Source organism: Buteo buteo, chromosome 18 (genome assembly GCF_964188355.1).
Source record: "Buteo buteo chromosome 18, bButBut1.hap1.1, whole genome shotgun sequence".
Classification (NCBI taxonomy): Eukaryota; Metazoa; Chordata; class Aves; order Accipitriformes; family Accipitridae; genus Buteo; species Buteo buteo.
This window is the reverse complement of record NC_134188.1, coordinates 19,467,951-19,484,631: the sequence shown is the minus strand read 5'-3', so window position 1 is coordinate 19,484,631 and position 16,681 is coordinate 19,467,951. Positions and strand designations below refer to the sequence as shown.

The 16,681-nt window shown below is 39.8% G+C and overlaps 1 protein-coding gene across 2 annotated transcripts in view; it reads left to right on the top strand.

Moving 5' to 3' along the window:
* FAT3 (FAT atypical cadherin 3) overlaps positions 1-16,681 on the top strand; it is a 331,100-nt gene that overhangs the window by 208,915 nt on the left and 105,504 nt on the right. For both annotated transcript variants that reach the window (XM_075050110.1, XM_075050109.1), the window contains exons 4-5: positions 9,530-9,844; positions 11,798-12,008. In XM_075050110.1, coding sequence (XP_074906211.1) covers positions 9,530-9,844; positions 11,798-12,008 — 526 coding nt within the window. The remainder of the gene's footprint in view (positions 1-9,529; positions 9,845-11,797; positions 12,009-16,681) is intronic.

The window sequence follows — 16,681 nt, the reverse complement described above, 5'->3', positions numbered from 1 at the left end:
GACAGGACACAAAGTCTTTTATCTTGACATCACTGGTTTTGGCTTTGCCTACTTTGGTATTGATCAAAGACTTGTTGGTAAGTGATGTGTTCTACAGTAGGGATTTTTTTTTTTAGGGGAGGTGCAGAGAGTAAGTTACTATCTGTAGTGAAATTGCAGAATTCATCACCAAAATCGTAGTTACACAATGCGTTCTCCATCATTGGCAAAAACGTCTTAAGAAATTTCCCCCAGCCTGACTTAGGGACCTGGCATCCCTCTCCTTGTTTTGCTCTCTCACTGCCATCACTCGTTAACCATCTGCCTTTTGGGGGATTTTGTTTTCTTTTGGCAGTTCGTTTTAAACCCTGATTATTTCAGTAGCCCTGTTTGTAGCACAGATGCACCAACAGTTTATTGACGGGTGAAGGTGGCTGCAAACCGATGACAGGGGAAGAACAAATGGCTGGAGGAGGAGCTGGAGATGGGGATGGATGCATCTTAATCTGCCTTTCTGCCAGGGACAAGGTGGTGTCATCCTCTGTTAGCACAACTAAGTGCTGCTTGCTAGAGCAATTTAAAAAAAAAAAAAAAAAGAAAGCGTTATCTTTCTTATCTTTCTTTTGAAAATACTTGGTTCTGCTTCATAGAGCAGGGCAGAACTTGGATACGTGGTACCTATAAAGTAAATAACTTTAAGGAATTACAATGTCTATCTTTCATCTCATTGGTGGCCAAATAAATGTATTACTTCCTTAGTAGTAACAGTATTGTTTCGAGACTGACCATCACAGAGCCTCACCTAAGGGTGTTTCATCCTACATCAGAAGGCACTGGCTGTTGGCGCGACAAAAATTGTTTAGAAGTAAATTTTAATATTATAGTTTGGGAGAGAAGATGAGATTTCCTTTGAAGACTGAAAGTTTTAGTTGAAGTTATTACTCTATTTTAACAGAAACTGCATGCCACAATATTTCTAAGGGCAGGCAGAGCAAGCTTCTCCTACTACGTCTTTTCTTAGAGGAACTTCAACAGCATGTACCGCGTTAGCATGAGGCAGCGCTGCTGCTGACTTACTGCAAAATAGATGGAGGGCTATTGCCACACACAGGAAATCACCTGCACCGAATCTGAGAGTTTCTCCTAAAAGAGTTGCTGTACCTTCATTTCCCATCAGTTTGAATATCTGGGGACCTTTACTGCAAACTGATACAGCTGCACACCCAAGCAAGGATGTAAAGTATATACCGTTTTGCTGCTTGTTTAATTAACTCCATGGTGACTAGTATATAGCTTGATTAAATTTTGGCAATATATCAGTATATATTTTTGAGCACAGCATTTCTGCTGATAATTAAAACATAAAATAAATTATTAATATTAGGAAAAGATCTTGGAAGCATGGACAAAATCTTGTGTCTTTATTAATAGCCAGAATGTTTTTCTCACATGATTACACATATTGACTGTCTAGTATGAAAAAGAAAAGACTGGGGACATGTAACAATCTTCATAATTTTGAGGAAACTTTGAAGAAGGTGTTTGGTTCCTGCTTATAGTGAAGATGAGAGTCAAGTTACCTTTGTGGATAGAAAATGAAGGGTAATTGAATATTTGAGAAAGGGCAGTGCAGTAAGCTTAGAAGTTGATGCACACCTCTTTTGAAGCACAGAAACAGATTCTGAGAGCTACTGTATTTCCAGAGTGCTGAGATAAGATTTTTGGAGAAGGGCATTATCTGTGGAGGTAGATCTGGTAAAGGGGAACTTATCAATATTTGATCACAGGTGTTTCTTATCACAAAAAGCAAAATCCACAAATGGCTGAAGTAGATACTCAGGTATGAATGAAATTACAATTGACATAGAGATTACTGCTAACATTAAATTGCATAAATATCTTAATTTGCAAGCTTTGTGTTATTTAAAGCTGCTTGAAATGAAATATTCTCAGATTTGACTACTCCTCATTTTCTGTTCACAAAACGCTCTGATTGTAATCTTCACTATCAGCAGGAGCTAAACACCTTCTTCAAAGTCTACTGTGAAGATCAATACACAACTTTTATCTTCTTTCTCATTTAGAGACTATGAGGGTAGTTACACTTCTGTTTAGTAATAGGTTGTTCCTAAAGAGGCTCCATATGCCTATAAAAATTATTTTTAAGCAATCACATATCAGGCTTTATCTTGTTTGTAAGGGATCAGTCTGAAGGTGGGTAAATGTCCTTGGGTCCAGATATTATTATCACAAGATTATTTGGAGTGTATTCTTCTGCTTTCCAAATTTTTCTTCATTATATGCTGGGGTAGCAAGATTCATTATTGTAGCCTCATGAACAAAGAAAGGAAGTTGATGCACTCAAAAGACCTTTATAGTTGTTATTTGGAGACTGAGGTTGCTGTTCCTACTATGATCACCTCAAATTTTCTAATCTTCTAGTTACAAACTTTGCAAACTGCTCAACGTGGGATATGATATATGCAGTTTCAAGCACCGCTTCTGATGGTGGTGCTATCACCTAGAAGGTCAGGAAAAGTCCTAGCTGAGCAATGCTTTTTCTTACCAGATGATTTCTGCTAAATCATTAGTGATTACACACTATGGTTAGGCAGTAGAGGTGAAGGTTTTCTGTATTTAACACCACCAGTGGAAGTAGGAGACACATTTGGACTTCTGGAAAGTGATTGGCTTAGAGTCATTTCTGAGCAAAGTTTTATCTACAGTTTGTCCAAAGCAAAATGATATGAGCCTGACATTCCTGAGGACTATAGTTTTATTTTTACTCAGTGAAAAGTGGGAGAGAGAGATACTTTCTCAGATTGCCTAAAGCAGTTTCTTTCAACATAGGACAGGCTGCTCTGTTGTCCTGGGAATTTAATGGCGTAGTGTTTGGTTCTGCATTTAGCTTAGCATGCTTTGATTGAAGAACGCTATAAATACAGCCTGATGCACAAAGGTTGCCAGGATCTCCAAACTGTAATGAACTTCAAAAGCAATGCCCATGGAAAATTACTGTTTTTCTTTTAGAGTCACTGTCAAGAGCTATGCAGATCCTTCCTTGTGTTGCTTCTAAAGCTAAAATATGTCTTTTTTCAGAGTTTATGACTCTTGTTTACTGTTTCATTTTTCAAAAAGCTCACAGAATAAAGTATGACACAGAATAAATGTAGTAGTAGTAGTAGTAGTAGTGGTAGTAGTGGTAGTAGTAGCAGCAGGAGCAGCAGCAGTATTTCTGGACCTTTAAGTCACCTATTGTGATATTTCATTCTGCCAGCTCATTTGGTTACCGTCTACTGGTGTCAGTACTGTGAGTCTGACAAAAGTTAAGATTTGAAGCCTCTAAGACTTTCTTCAGCACGCTCTTCTAATATTTAGGTTTGCAGATACTGCAGGGAGCATTTAACTCCAAATGAAAAAGCCTTCCTTCCTTCCTTCCTGTCTTTTGGCAATACAGTGTTGAAATTACCTGATGTCATCGTTAATTCTCAAATGGTATAACAGACCATTATGCATCGCTTTCTAGCTTGAATGTGGCTGGAAGCCATTGACTTTCCTAATCAGCCACCTAGAGTGTTTGTGTCAGTGATGATCTGTATTTAAAATGTACTCTAAATTATTTATTTCTCATAGCTGGCCAGAGTGAATGTATTAATTTTTTTATGATTGAAAACAAGAGTTCCCAGATTAGCACACTGTAAGGGAAATAAGGAAAGATGGATCATACTGATGTGATTGGCACTCTTTCCTACAAGAAGTGTTGAAGTAATTTGTCTTTTAGGACAGCACTACATTCTATTAGGAGAAGTAAAATAAGCAGCTGCCCACTTGTTTTCCACACTTGCCAAGTAAAGGATTAGAAGAAAAAGGCATCTAGTTTGCTACAGCTAACTCAGTATTTGTGTTGAACTAAAAAAAACCAAAAAACTTATGTACCTTTTTTTTCTCTCCTATTCTGTATATCTTTGAGCTATGCTGCCTTCACTTTGTAGCAATAATCCGATGCGTAGTTCAGTAATATCATGCATTTCAGAAAAAATATTTCCTTGTAAGAAATTAGCTGCAAACTTAGTCTCTCTCTGAAGTAGGCAGAGATAGTAATTCAGTGTATTTGACTTTAAAGTTCCATTCATCCCTCAATGAGCTCTCCTTTATAATCTTTTATTTCTCTTACTTGGGCTGAATTCCAGACTCTTACAATAGGTATTGCAGCTCGTTTGCGCATTGGCAGAAGAAACAAACCCATTAGTCACTAACAGCAGGGGTATGCCTCAGCTCTCAGGCTCCCTTTGATCATTTTTCTGTCTCCAGTAACTCAACCAGATTCTCTTTTCTAAAGTTTTCTGAAGCAAAATTGGCACTTCTGGTTGGGGGAAGGGAGAGACTTTTACCTGAAAACCGCATTATGCACACTCCTCAGATGAGATGCAGGCATCTCAGCTCGCTCTTTTTGCATTAAGCAGTTATCACACGAACGAAAATAAACAAGCAAATATGACATCTTCAGCATTTTGCAATGCTAATGACACTAATGTGGCAGTTCCTCTTAACTTTAAAAATTGGGTAGTCTGAGTACTTCCTCCTACCAGGCAATGATATGGAAGAAGATTCTTGTTCTTTTCAAGGCTTGATAAACTCACATTAAACACCTGCTGATTGTCTTGTTACACTTGTTGAAGTAAGATCCCTGCTAGCTACTCTCTCCAGCTGAGTTAATAATTATTTTGGAAGTCAGGAGCTTTTGTTAATGAGACTCAATATTGTACTTTTACTTCAGGAGGGTGGTCCTCACAGTTGCATTCGTATTCGGAAAAAATTCAAGAGCTAAACCTTCTTCAGTTAAGTGTCACAGTCCAATTCATAGGAGGAGGGACTGTCTCAAGGCAAAATGATTTTTGTCAGCAGTGTTGAGGTCTGCTAGACTGACTCTGAGTTTTCAGCAGACGTCTCCTCCATGCCTTCTCCATGGTCATAAAAAGAAATTTTCATATCTAACGTTAGCTGTTGTATGCTAACAGTTAGTGTTGACCTTGGTTTTCACTGAGAAGGTCCACTGCTATGGAAATCTCTTTGTAGCTGATCTGTGGACTTGAACATAAACATGAATATGAAAGAATATCTCTCAGTCCTGTAGGGAAGGTAGAGTTAATGTCTATAGACCAAACCTACTGAAGTGGATCCTGCAGAAAAAATGGAACTTGCCTTGCTTGGATTTTGAAAGTCCTGTCATTATACTGAATTTTTCATACTCTGAAGAAGGAGATATTTTTGTGTGTCTTTCTCGAAAAACATGTCTGATGTAAGTAGAGGGAATTTCAGGAGGTCTTCTCCTAGTCCATCCAGCTGAAGGAAGCATTGTAAGGGATGTGTGAATGTTGTTACTCTAGCAAAGAAATTTGCAGGTAACCAATACCTATATGTGTATCGGCTGACATGGTTCAGTAAAGTCATAAACATTAAAGCCAATGGGTAAATGCAGATCCCTGACAGAAAATGCTCATTTTATGAAGAAAGCTACAGTGGAGCTGTCTGCAGGTTGAGGGAAAACAGCAGAGATGCTTAGGATTACACCATAAAAGTGGTATATAAAGTTCATATTATTCTTCCTGTCTGATGCCATCAGACCCCATTAAACGTGTCATCACATTCCTTTTAAGATATTCCACCCTTAGCGAATGGACCAACGCTTTGTATGGCTGGTCAGAGAGTCAAAATTCAGCTGCTTTCATGGGTGTATCCCAACTTTGGGAGGTCGTATCCTCTGTTTAGTTTGTGTTAACACGTCATGAGCAGCAATATCTAACCAGAAGGGCAGGGGGGATAGTAGCTGGCCGGCCCAGCTCGGGTTGCACGTGGGCAAGAAGCAGCATGTCTGCACCCATGGTGTCTGGATACCAGGCTCGGCACGTAGACGGGAGAAAGTGTTCGGCAATTAGGAAAGCACGTGCTGACCAAGCATCCATGCCTCATCTCCTCTGGGAAAGCTTTCATTCTGGTCCTCACCATTTCCCCATCTTGATTACTGTGACATTCGCCTCTCGTTGGGTTTTTGATGGTACATCTTGACAAGCATATATTGAGACAGTCTGTCATTCATCTATATCACCTTACTTCTCTGTTTTTTTCCCTACCGTGCCATCTGCAGGTTTCTAAACAAAAGAACTGTTTCACTGGTCCTGAATTACAGCTTCTCTCCTGGCAAGCTCTCCTGTGCCTTGCACATCTGCCTTTCACATTTCCAGAGATACCAGCTGTGAATTAGCTTTTGTGTCTTTGTCCTACAAACGTCGCAACCTCCCTCCCCTCCTGGTTACTTTTCACTGTAATTTCCAGCTGTTTAAGGATTTTGCTGGGAACTGTGGTAATGTTTGAATCAAAATTGCCTTGGTTAGAGGGGCCCCTAAGTGCTGGTGTGATTCAGTGTCTTGATGGAAACAGTATTTGCAGAGCTGTGCACTGAACAACCTCTCCGGTCCTCCCCATTTTTGTCTGGGAACAATTTTGAACTAGCACCAATTTGTTATTTTGTTCTAATGTGTTGTTGTGGAGGGCTTTTTCTGTAGTGGCAGAGGAAAATTTTGCAGCTCTTTTACCCTGTTTATAGCTGCAACCTGAAAAGCCAGGCTGGGGTCAGGCTGATGGAGCAGAAAAGAGGGGTCAGCCAGGGCGCGGATTTACAGTTAGGGAAATAATCACATCGCTGGTGTGAGGGCGGCTTAATTAATTAATTTACATGCCCGCAAAGAGAGAGCTTTAACTCACACTTCAGCTCCCATGTCTGGCACTCAGAGCTCTTTGAGCCGAGCTGGAACCTGTCATTTTGAAAAGTTTTGAGTGTCACCCAGAGAAAAAGGCTTAGCTGGTACATAACATTTTCCTCTCTGGGGACATAAAGTTTTAGACAGAGTAGAACTGACTAACTTCAGGCCTTCTATGTTAATTTCTGTTAATTAGCTGGCATTTCGTGTTATATCCATTACTATTTTCAATTAGCTGTCAGTAAATATTTTCAGTGCAACTTTTCTGTTATTGAACGGATTTCCCACAAGTTTGGCCTTACAAAAACAAACAAATGCATGCACGTATTTACTGCCACACCACCATGTTAGTCAGAATTTCAGCAGTAACCTAACAAACTGTGAGACTGTGTATTGGTAAGACAGGAGGACAGCTTCGCTTCTTGAGCAGTCTCTTGACTTAAGTAGGTTTTTCATCATAGTCGCTTGACTGTTTTTACCACTGTGGTTTTCAGAGATTTTATTATCATCATTAGTTGTAAACTTTTTAAAATCTCCCCACCACCACCACCTTTTTTTTGTAGATAACTGCTATCAGGTTGAAGAAAATGTCTTTTTTTTTTTTTAAAGCTGAGTTATGTTCTGTTCAGACAACAAGAGTTTCCTGAATCTTGCCATGTATTTTGCTTGTATTTGCTTGTATTTTCTATGCGTTAAGAACATTACACCAAAAAAAAGCTTTCTGTTGGTATTTTTGATGAGCATTTAAATAAGCGGGTCTCCAATTGTTCCTGTGCACTACAGCCTGTACTGCCTGGCATCATTGATCATTTTATCTGTGGAGTCAGCAGAAATCCTGAAAAAGGTTATACTTTAACCTGTGCTCTTGCCTAGAGCTTGGCCAGTTGCACCAGCCTAGAACAGAAATAGAGGGGATCAGCCTCCAAGTGGGGCAAAAGTTGTTTATTGCTGAAAGCCTGTAATAGGCGAATTGGCAGAATTGGCTTTTTGTTGCTGCAGAAGCTCTGAGGTTCTCCCGGAGCGGTGAAGTGGGGAGGCTGAGGTCCCCGGCAGTGTCTCTCTCACCGGGTGGAAAGGCAGATTCGCAGCCGCGTGTGCAGCCTTTCGGCATTATAAATGCTGTTTTGGAAAGCGTAGCGGGTGGGAGCTGGATGGCTGAGTACGCTGGTAACGAGCCGCGGGTCCCGTCCCCGCACCCCCTTGGTGGCGGCTGACAGATGGCGCGTTGGTGGCTTTGCAGGATGGCGACGGTCCCCGTCCGGCTCTCAGCAGACAGTCATCCCCGGCACGAGGCGGGGATCCCAACAAGTGCTAATTGCCAACCCTGGTGACAGTCTTAGGAGAGAGAAGCCTGAGGCTGATATGTGTTGTTGGGAGGACAGGGTCCCCTCTTCAAGGGAGTTATGGGCTGATTTGGGGGGGTTACATTGCCACTACATATTGCCATACCATTTATTTTTCTGTAAATAAAGGGTTTCGGTTCCTAAGGCTGTCAGTCTGCTCCCTTCCACTGCATCAGTTTTTAAAAGTATAAGTACAGGAAATGGAAAAGGTCTTTTAGCTTTATCATAGAAAATGTTGTGGTTTCTCTGCTGATCTTAATAACTAAATCAGGGTTACACTAAGTTTAGGCTTCTTGTCGTAAGGAGGGGACGATGGCAAGGGACATTATTCCCAGAAAATTTTGCTTTGCCTAAGGATTGGACATCAGGACTGTATGATTTGCAAGGGAACACAGAAAAATTTAAGGAAAAATAAAGCATTGAGAAGTTAACCAGCAAAGCAATCGATGCGCAATGATCGTTATGAGTAGGGAAGCGTATGTAATATCTTGGATCACTATCGTCAAAAATTGCTACTGTGGGAATTGGCATGTTAGCATATGTAGCTGAAAGTGAAATTTGAACTTCATGCAAACAGAAATAACTTTCTGCCTTATTTCTTTCTCTTTAAAAAACTGCAATCGAAATATTGAGGGAGAATTTTGAAACATATTGATTACATTTTGAAGGCATATTATTAAATCTCTTGAGTGCTTGTTGATCTTGGATCATTTCATTTTCACAGTGTTTCAGACTGAAAATTATTAGTAATTCTGTTAAAGTTTCAGCTAAATTACTAATTAACTTTTGTCTCAAAGATTTTATTTCTTAACGTGTTTCTGGCAGCACAGTATGCTCTTTATACAATGCAGCATAAATTTTTTGCTACCTGCCTCTCTGTGCCCCTTACAATCATATAAAGCAGTTTTGGAATTAATGAGCTGTCACATCTCAGGTAATGAATGAAAAGAACTGACAGAAATCCTTTTGTTGTTTAAGAAATTCCAAATAATTAATGGGAAAAAAGTGACAGAGATTCTTTTACGATTTAAGAAGAAATGTATCTTTCAAATTCGTTGCATGACTGAAGAAACTTTAAAATATGTTTGCAAAAAAGCAGGGATCCTGCTTAATGGCTTAATTCCAGTTCTCTCTCCTGGGATAAACTTGCAGCATTTAAGATAAAAGGATTTTATGTTTTGAGAAATAGATTCCTAGGCCGGAGGTTCCCCGTTCCACATTCATCTCAAAAGTAAAAAGTCTTCCGAATTCCTGTATTGCCATTGCGGGCATATCTGAGTTAGGCACTGAGCATGTTTATAGTGAGCATATCTTGTGTACACAGAAGATTTTGTGAACTGCAGATTTGTTTGGGGAGGGATGGGTGTTTGCTTACGTTTCATGTTTTTTCCAGTTTATGAAGTCCCACTGTACCTATTCAGAGTAACCTCTGGTGCTGTTGTTTTCCAGGTAACCGTCTCAGATGGGGGCACATCTCCCAAGCAGTCCTCCGTTTGGGTGGTGGTCCAGGTTCTGGATGAGAATGATAATAAACCTCAGTTTCCGGAGAAAGTCTATCAGATCAAGCTGCCAGAGAGGGACCGTAAGAAAAGAGGGGAGCCAATCTACAGAGCTTTTGCTTTTGACAAAGACGAAGGCCCTAATGCAGAAATCTCATACAGCATTGTGGATGGAAACGATGATGGGAAATTTTTTATTGATCCCAAAACAGGGATGGTTTCTTCCAGGAAGCAGTTCACAGCAGGGAGTTATGACATCTTAACAGTAAGTGCTTTTCCATCGACATACAAACCCGCAATTTGACTGACTTTTTCTTTAGAAAAAGGCCCTTCTGAATGAAGAGTGATATGTGACTGTGTTTAATGTATGACCTGTATGTAAGATCTGACTCTATTAAGAAATCTAGTATTCACATAGAACTCCTGCCAAAAAATTGAGTCTGAGAGAGCGTTTATGCTATTGCATGCAGTGAACTATTCTTGGACTGTTCAGTCAACTTGCAAATTGTTGGCGTAAGTCGTTCCCTTGAATACACAGAAATGAAGAATAAGGGCTTGTCTGCTCGCAAAGCTTTATCATGTTGAACTGGGCAGATACAGCTACAAATTGTTATTCACCTTTTGTGTAGACACAATTGCTTGCCCTCATGGAAAGGTCTTTGTACTGTCCAACTTAGGGGGCTTCGGGGAGGAGGAGTACTGTGTACTGTGTTGTAGTACCCTTCTCACCACATTAAAGAGCGTAAGTATGGCAGCAATTTCACTTAAAAGAAATCTCAGTTAAAATACTTTTGCCAGAACTCCAACCATATAGACAAGATCAAAGAAAGAAAGAATAGAAGGTGATGGTGTTGATATAAAGCAATATAAGACTTGAATGTGCACTCTTCATCTACAGCAATAAGCCAACAAGTTGCAGTTAAGGAGTTGACAAAAAAAAGTCAGACATCCACGTTCTGCCCCATAGTAAAGGAAACGATGTCACTTACAGTAGCGGGTCTCTGTTGGGATACCTTCATAGGCTTGGAAACTGTGACAAGAAAAAGAAGAAATATCAAAATATTGAGAAATACCTAGTAATCAGAATAGAGCACCCTCTGGGTGAGTGAGCACCTTTCCCTGTGCAGAGCTGGAAGTCACGTCTGGGATCTGGCCCTTATTACAATGCAACAGCTGAAGGTTTTCTACCTAGACACTGCTCGTCACACCCTCAGCATCTTTTCACTAAAGGCCTGCCTGCCTTGAATGGAGCAGGGTGGCGAGTGTTAGCACCAAACCCACTTAACACATTTCCAGAGAAAGAAATAGGGTATGGTATTTCAGGAAAATATTTCCCATTTTTAACAAGCATAGTAACAACATATTTACACTAGTGATCCTATATAGCCAGAAACATTTCCTTTAGTTTTAAAAGAAAAACCCTTTAATTGACATTGATGTTATTCACTAAAGCACCCATTTTGTGACCTACATTCTCCCTTTACTTAAGCCCAATGTTTGTTGCTGCTCATCTTGCCTTTGCTGTGCTAAAACCATAAAGCCTGCCAGGCAAATATCAAGTCTATCCATCCTTCTAGAGGACATTATAGTGAGAAGAATTAGCACCAAGCTGGGCAGTTCTTAATGAACATGACAGAGAGGAGAAAGCAAGGAAAATAAATATAGCAAAATTTTAAATTATATTTATTTTGGAGAATGGGGGAAATGATCTGAAACTTATTTAACTCAATTAAAGATCTTGAAGAAGACAATATGAGGAATACCAGTCTTATCTGCAATACAGATGCCATTTAAAAGCAATCAAACATGGTCTGGGTGAGCGTGTTTCGCAAGTGCACGATGTCCCACAGGGTCATTATAAAGCTCCCAGCTTTGCTGCAAGGGGAACTGGGTGGAAGATGAAATTGAAGAAGGAAGCTGGTTCTGGAGAGGAGGATCTGTGTGGGGAGCACTTGAATTGCATCTCCAGGAGGCCTTACACCAGCATTTCTAAAACAAAACATGCCAGTTTAAAATCAGTCTTTTCAGTGAAAAGTCAGTGTAATGGAAAAAAATGAGAACTGAGAAATAAGAGCTTATCCTCCTCTTTTTTCATGGGATTTTACGTAGAGGATTACAATGGCCATTTTCCAAGCAGTCATCATCATGCGATAGAATTAGGTCTGAACTGCCAAGCTGGGATGCTCAGTCTGAGTCCTCTCTTCTTTGTACCTGCCAGATAAAAGCAGTGGACAATGGTCGGCCCCAAAAATCTTCAACGGCACGCCTCCATATTGAGTGGATAAAAAAACCTGCGCCCTCGCCCGTGCCCCTGACTTTTGATGAACCCTTTTACAACTTCACCGTCATGGAAAGCGATAAAGTGACAGAAATAGTCGGGGTGGTCTCTGTGCAGCCATCTAACATTCCTCTCTGGTTTGATATTGTCGGTAAGTTGGGAGGCAGTGGCGTGAGAAGGACTCTTCAGAAGCAAAGCATATGGGTGTGTGGTTTTGAGAGCAAGAAAACTAACTACAAACTGTCCCCCCCAAAATTGAACCCACTTTTGTAATGCTGAAATGAAAATGCTATTTTAATATAGCAATAACAATAATAATAATATTCCTGCTTTTGTTATGACTCTTTAGCTAAGCTGAAAAAAGAGCGCTGTATGGCTGAATTGTTTTTTTCATACTATGTTATTTACTGCAATCTTAATGTTGTCTGTCATTTAAATTCTATTGTCATACTTTGCTAATCTCATTTCTAAATGTATTTATGGTACTTAGACTTGCTGTCCCTCATTTCTCTCTTTCTTCACCTTTTTTTCTGCATTCTGTTCTTTTTTTTCTGCTTCCGACTGCCCTGCTTCAAGGTGGCAAGCATGCTCGAGAGATGTTCTATATTCTACAGACAGCTTGTGGGCAGAACTGTTCAACAGAAGGTACCCTTAGTGCAAACACATTTGCTAAAATACAACTATCCAGGCTGCCTTTTATTTTTGCAAGTTCTTTGAGACAATTTATATTACATTTTTCATAAATGCCTGTGACAGGATGCGATGCGACACATGGATGTGCTGCGTTTCTTTCTATGACAGCTTTTACCGTATTTGTGTCCAATTATTATCATTTTATTCACGGATTTTCCGCAGTTTATCACAAATAATTAATTCAAACTTTTCACAGTCCAGTGCCATCCATTTAACTGTGAAACAGAATGGGATGCATCAACATATGGGTTACAAATGGAGCCACCAAAAGTTTGTCTTGAATGCAAGCTGAAAAAGAAATGTGTTTTGATGTGAGATTTCAACCACAAAATTGCCTTACATAAAATTGGTTATAAAAATAGGGAAGGAGACATATCCTTAGCAAAGAGGAGGAGAAGCCATAGAAGTAATGGTCTTAAAATCGCAGGGAAATGCCACTAAGGATGTAGCTGCCAAAAAGACAAGGAGTAGAGAGGGTCTCACTCAGTTGCAATGGAGAAACAGGAGTCAATGTTCCTAAGCATTTCCTCCCTGCTTCTGCTGCTGATTCAGTTATATCATTTAAAAAAACTTGTTTAACATCTACAAAATGAGATGTTCCCCAGCAGCACGATGACCCTGCACAGTTACTGTGCTACTTAATATTTGCAGGTACTTGTACATAATGTTTGTATACCTTTGGGTGTAAAACACTGTGTCTGCACAAAGTGGTGTTGTTTAAATGAAGGGTTATAAAGCAAATACTGTATGAAAGATTAGAGAAACAAAAAGCCTTTGCCACAGACTTAGTGGAAAGGGTGCATCAGCAGTCTTTATTTACAGGGATTGAGCCTGGCTGTCATTTCAGCGTAGCTATTTGTGGATGGGTTTAGCCAACAGGAAGGACAAGGACCACAAGAGAAAGGGTCTGTCAGAGTTGTTTTCATCCACCTTTTATTGCCAATTTGTGCAGATGAAAGACAGAAGCAGCAACATTTCCTCTTTGAATTTGTGGCACAGTTTTTGATGTGACAACCACATTAAAATCAAACCCAAATCTGTTATCACATTCTGGGGTTCCTGCTAGCCCCTGGGGAACGACAGTACATGTTCCCTACAGTTTTCCTCCCATTCCCTTGGTTGTTTCAGTATGCTACATGCAATTTATTAGCTATTGTTTACACTCCCTTTCTCTTCCTCACTGACCCTAACTTTCCTCCTGGGACAAATCCATCTTTATTGATGTTATTGCCACTTTTTTCCCATTTGAACCTTTTGCTGGACTCCTCTGCCTTTCACAGCCTTTTGGTCCTTTCCTTGGTGAATTCACCAACTCTTATTAAAATGCTGCCTGTTAAGCACTGAGAGAAGCCCCTGCTCTTCCGCTGCATTCTTTTACATTATTAGAGTTACTTGCAATCAAACAACATCTTATAATAATATTTCATTTTTGCCTACCAAACAGAGATGATAGGGAGAGCATTATGAAATTTAAGCCTTCAATTTGTCATTTAATGTGACCTTTATGGCTAAAATAGTTCAAATTGTTTAGAAGATTTTTGCTATTTAGACAACTCTAATGGTTTCCCTATAGGCTGTAGCTCCTGATGCTGCAAGATGCTGCATCACTGCAGAGGGTCATGGAGACAGAGCTTCCCTAGACTTAATGAGAAATCAGTGACCCTGACCATCCAGTTCACTACTGTTTCCATATGGATGTTGTCATTAAATATTACTGCTCTTACAAATAATAGCACTAGCAACAGCACCCATTTCTGCAATAGGAATAGCCAACAATCCCAGGCGTGCAGAAGACCCTGTTGTTCCAGATGCTCTGCATACAAGATGCAAAGACAAAACCCACCCTGAGAGGTTTATACACAGAGCACTGTATATTTAGATTAAAACACTTTTTCTTCTTGTTCCTCAATATCATCATGTGGAAAAAAAGATGTTGATACTTTCCTTTTGGGGGAACATTGAGGTCTAGTGCTGAAAAGCCCAATGAAAGACATGGGTTATTAGGAGAAGTTAGTTGTCACGTATGGAAAGCTGTATGGGACTGCTGATGCAAGAGATGGTTTCTGTGCTGCTGTAAAACCTAGACTTGAACCTGCTCCATCTGGTATTTTGTGATTTTGAACCTTGGTGCACAGTTCATAGTAACGTCAACAAAAGCCCTGAAGGCTTATGTAGAGCCATGGTTTAATATAGAGTTTGCAGCTTGACCTTTATGCTTATGACCTTTTCAAACTAAATGGGCATTGGAATTCCAGAGGACCTCTTTTTAAATGCATAACATGCACTTTCTCCCAGCTAAAAAAATGGAGGGAGGGCAGATGAAGTTTGGCTATGCTGTCTGCCTAACTTCAGCATCTAATTTGCGCCTAAATTATATCCACTTTAAGTAAGTGTTTAAGTTCTTGAGTTAATCAGCTCCAAGAGAGGAAGGTGCCTTGCAGGCAGGGACATCATCTTCCCTCCATGGACTAGAGAGGAATGGGATACAGATCTGTTTGTTTATTTGTTTGTTTGTTTAATTGGGAATGGTTGCGATGTCATACCTGGTTTCTGTTTTCAGACTGCATTCAACGCCATTCTCAGTTCATGCAGATCTCACATTGTGAAGGACATGAACATAGGTTGTTTCAGTTGTGTTAAATTTATTCTGTCATTTATAAGAAACTAATTTTTGATGCGAACTCCAAAATAAGTCAGAGATCTTTATCTCTCCCAGGTAAATTGAGCCCTCTCTGTCTCTTCTTTTGTTAGTGGTGGGAATGGTGTGGTGACTATTTGACACTGGAGCTAAGTTGCATGGTGCTAGTTTTCGCTTAAGTAGCATGTTGCACAACATCTCTGTGATTCTCCAAACAGGCCTCTCTCTATCTTTCCTCCTTCCCCCAGCCTATGCCTTTATAAGAGAAGCCAAACTTTAAAAGCACGACAGAACTTTTTATCAAGGGTGCTTAATGGCAATAATTTTAATATCTATTAATGTTAATTAATTGTCCTTTTAATTCACAGTGCTGCAAATTTTCATTAATGTCAAAAACATGTAGCTCCCTAGCCTCCTTTGAATTATCTTCTCTGAGAACTATCTAAAATAGCTTTCTGATTTCTTTTCTGCTCTTTTATGCCCTTACCTTCAGCTTCTTAGCAGCAAACCCAAGGCTTTGACTCTCCTTAAAATAGTTTTATCTGAAAATTCAGTCTGCATTATTTTCTTCTTCTTAGCATGATATAGTACATAAAAGAATAAATATTTGCATGTTATGTTACTAGTATTTATGATGTTATGATTAACAAAAGCCTGTAGTTGAATTTGTATTTCTCAAGACAGTTGCTAAGTTTATTTAATCTTTTTTGAAAACAGAAAAATTGGAAATTTTGGCTTTGCTTCTTTTCCTGAAAATAGTGGCACTTTAGACTCACTTTTGAGTTTCAGGGTGATAATTTTCTGCATTTTCCTCTGATTGTCTGCTCTGAGCAATGTGAGAATTGTAGCAATTGGCCTAATTTATCATCCTTATCCTTGGTGGTGTTAGTTTAGTTTGGGACAAGACAAGTAAGAATCTTCTCTGCCCTGAGAAAATGTGGTTTTGAGGACTATTCTCTAAATTAGATCATCTCCTGTATTCCTGTTCGTCCCCACTTGTCCATCATGGCATGGTAGGCCAAATGCGACTTGTGTGAGGATCTCAGTATATCCTGACTTCGTTAAGTTTGAACATGGAGCATGTCTGTTCTTTGCTATTTACCAGTGAAGGAAGACTCTTGCCAGATTTTAGCTGTATTTGATTTGGGGATGTCCTCCCAGAGTTCAGTGTGATCCACCTTTGCATCAAAGACTGAACAAGTCTGATTGTCCACAGTCATCAGATATTTCTGAGATGCATATGCAATCCCACTATTCTGGATCGTTCCACTGGAAAAGAGGGGAAAAGGCCCTCACATGGGATTCATTTGCCTACAAGTCCTCCAGATTTGCTGACCTGTTTTCTTCTCAGAGGAGAAAATAATTTCTCACAGCAGCATAATCCCATCTTAAACTGCATATCAGCAGCTGATAGGAACATAGGGAGGCTCATTGTCTTCCCAAAAAGGAATCCCATCTAGGAAGAGCTTGCAGCAATAGTCAAAATATAAGTG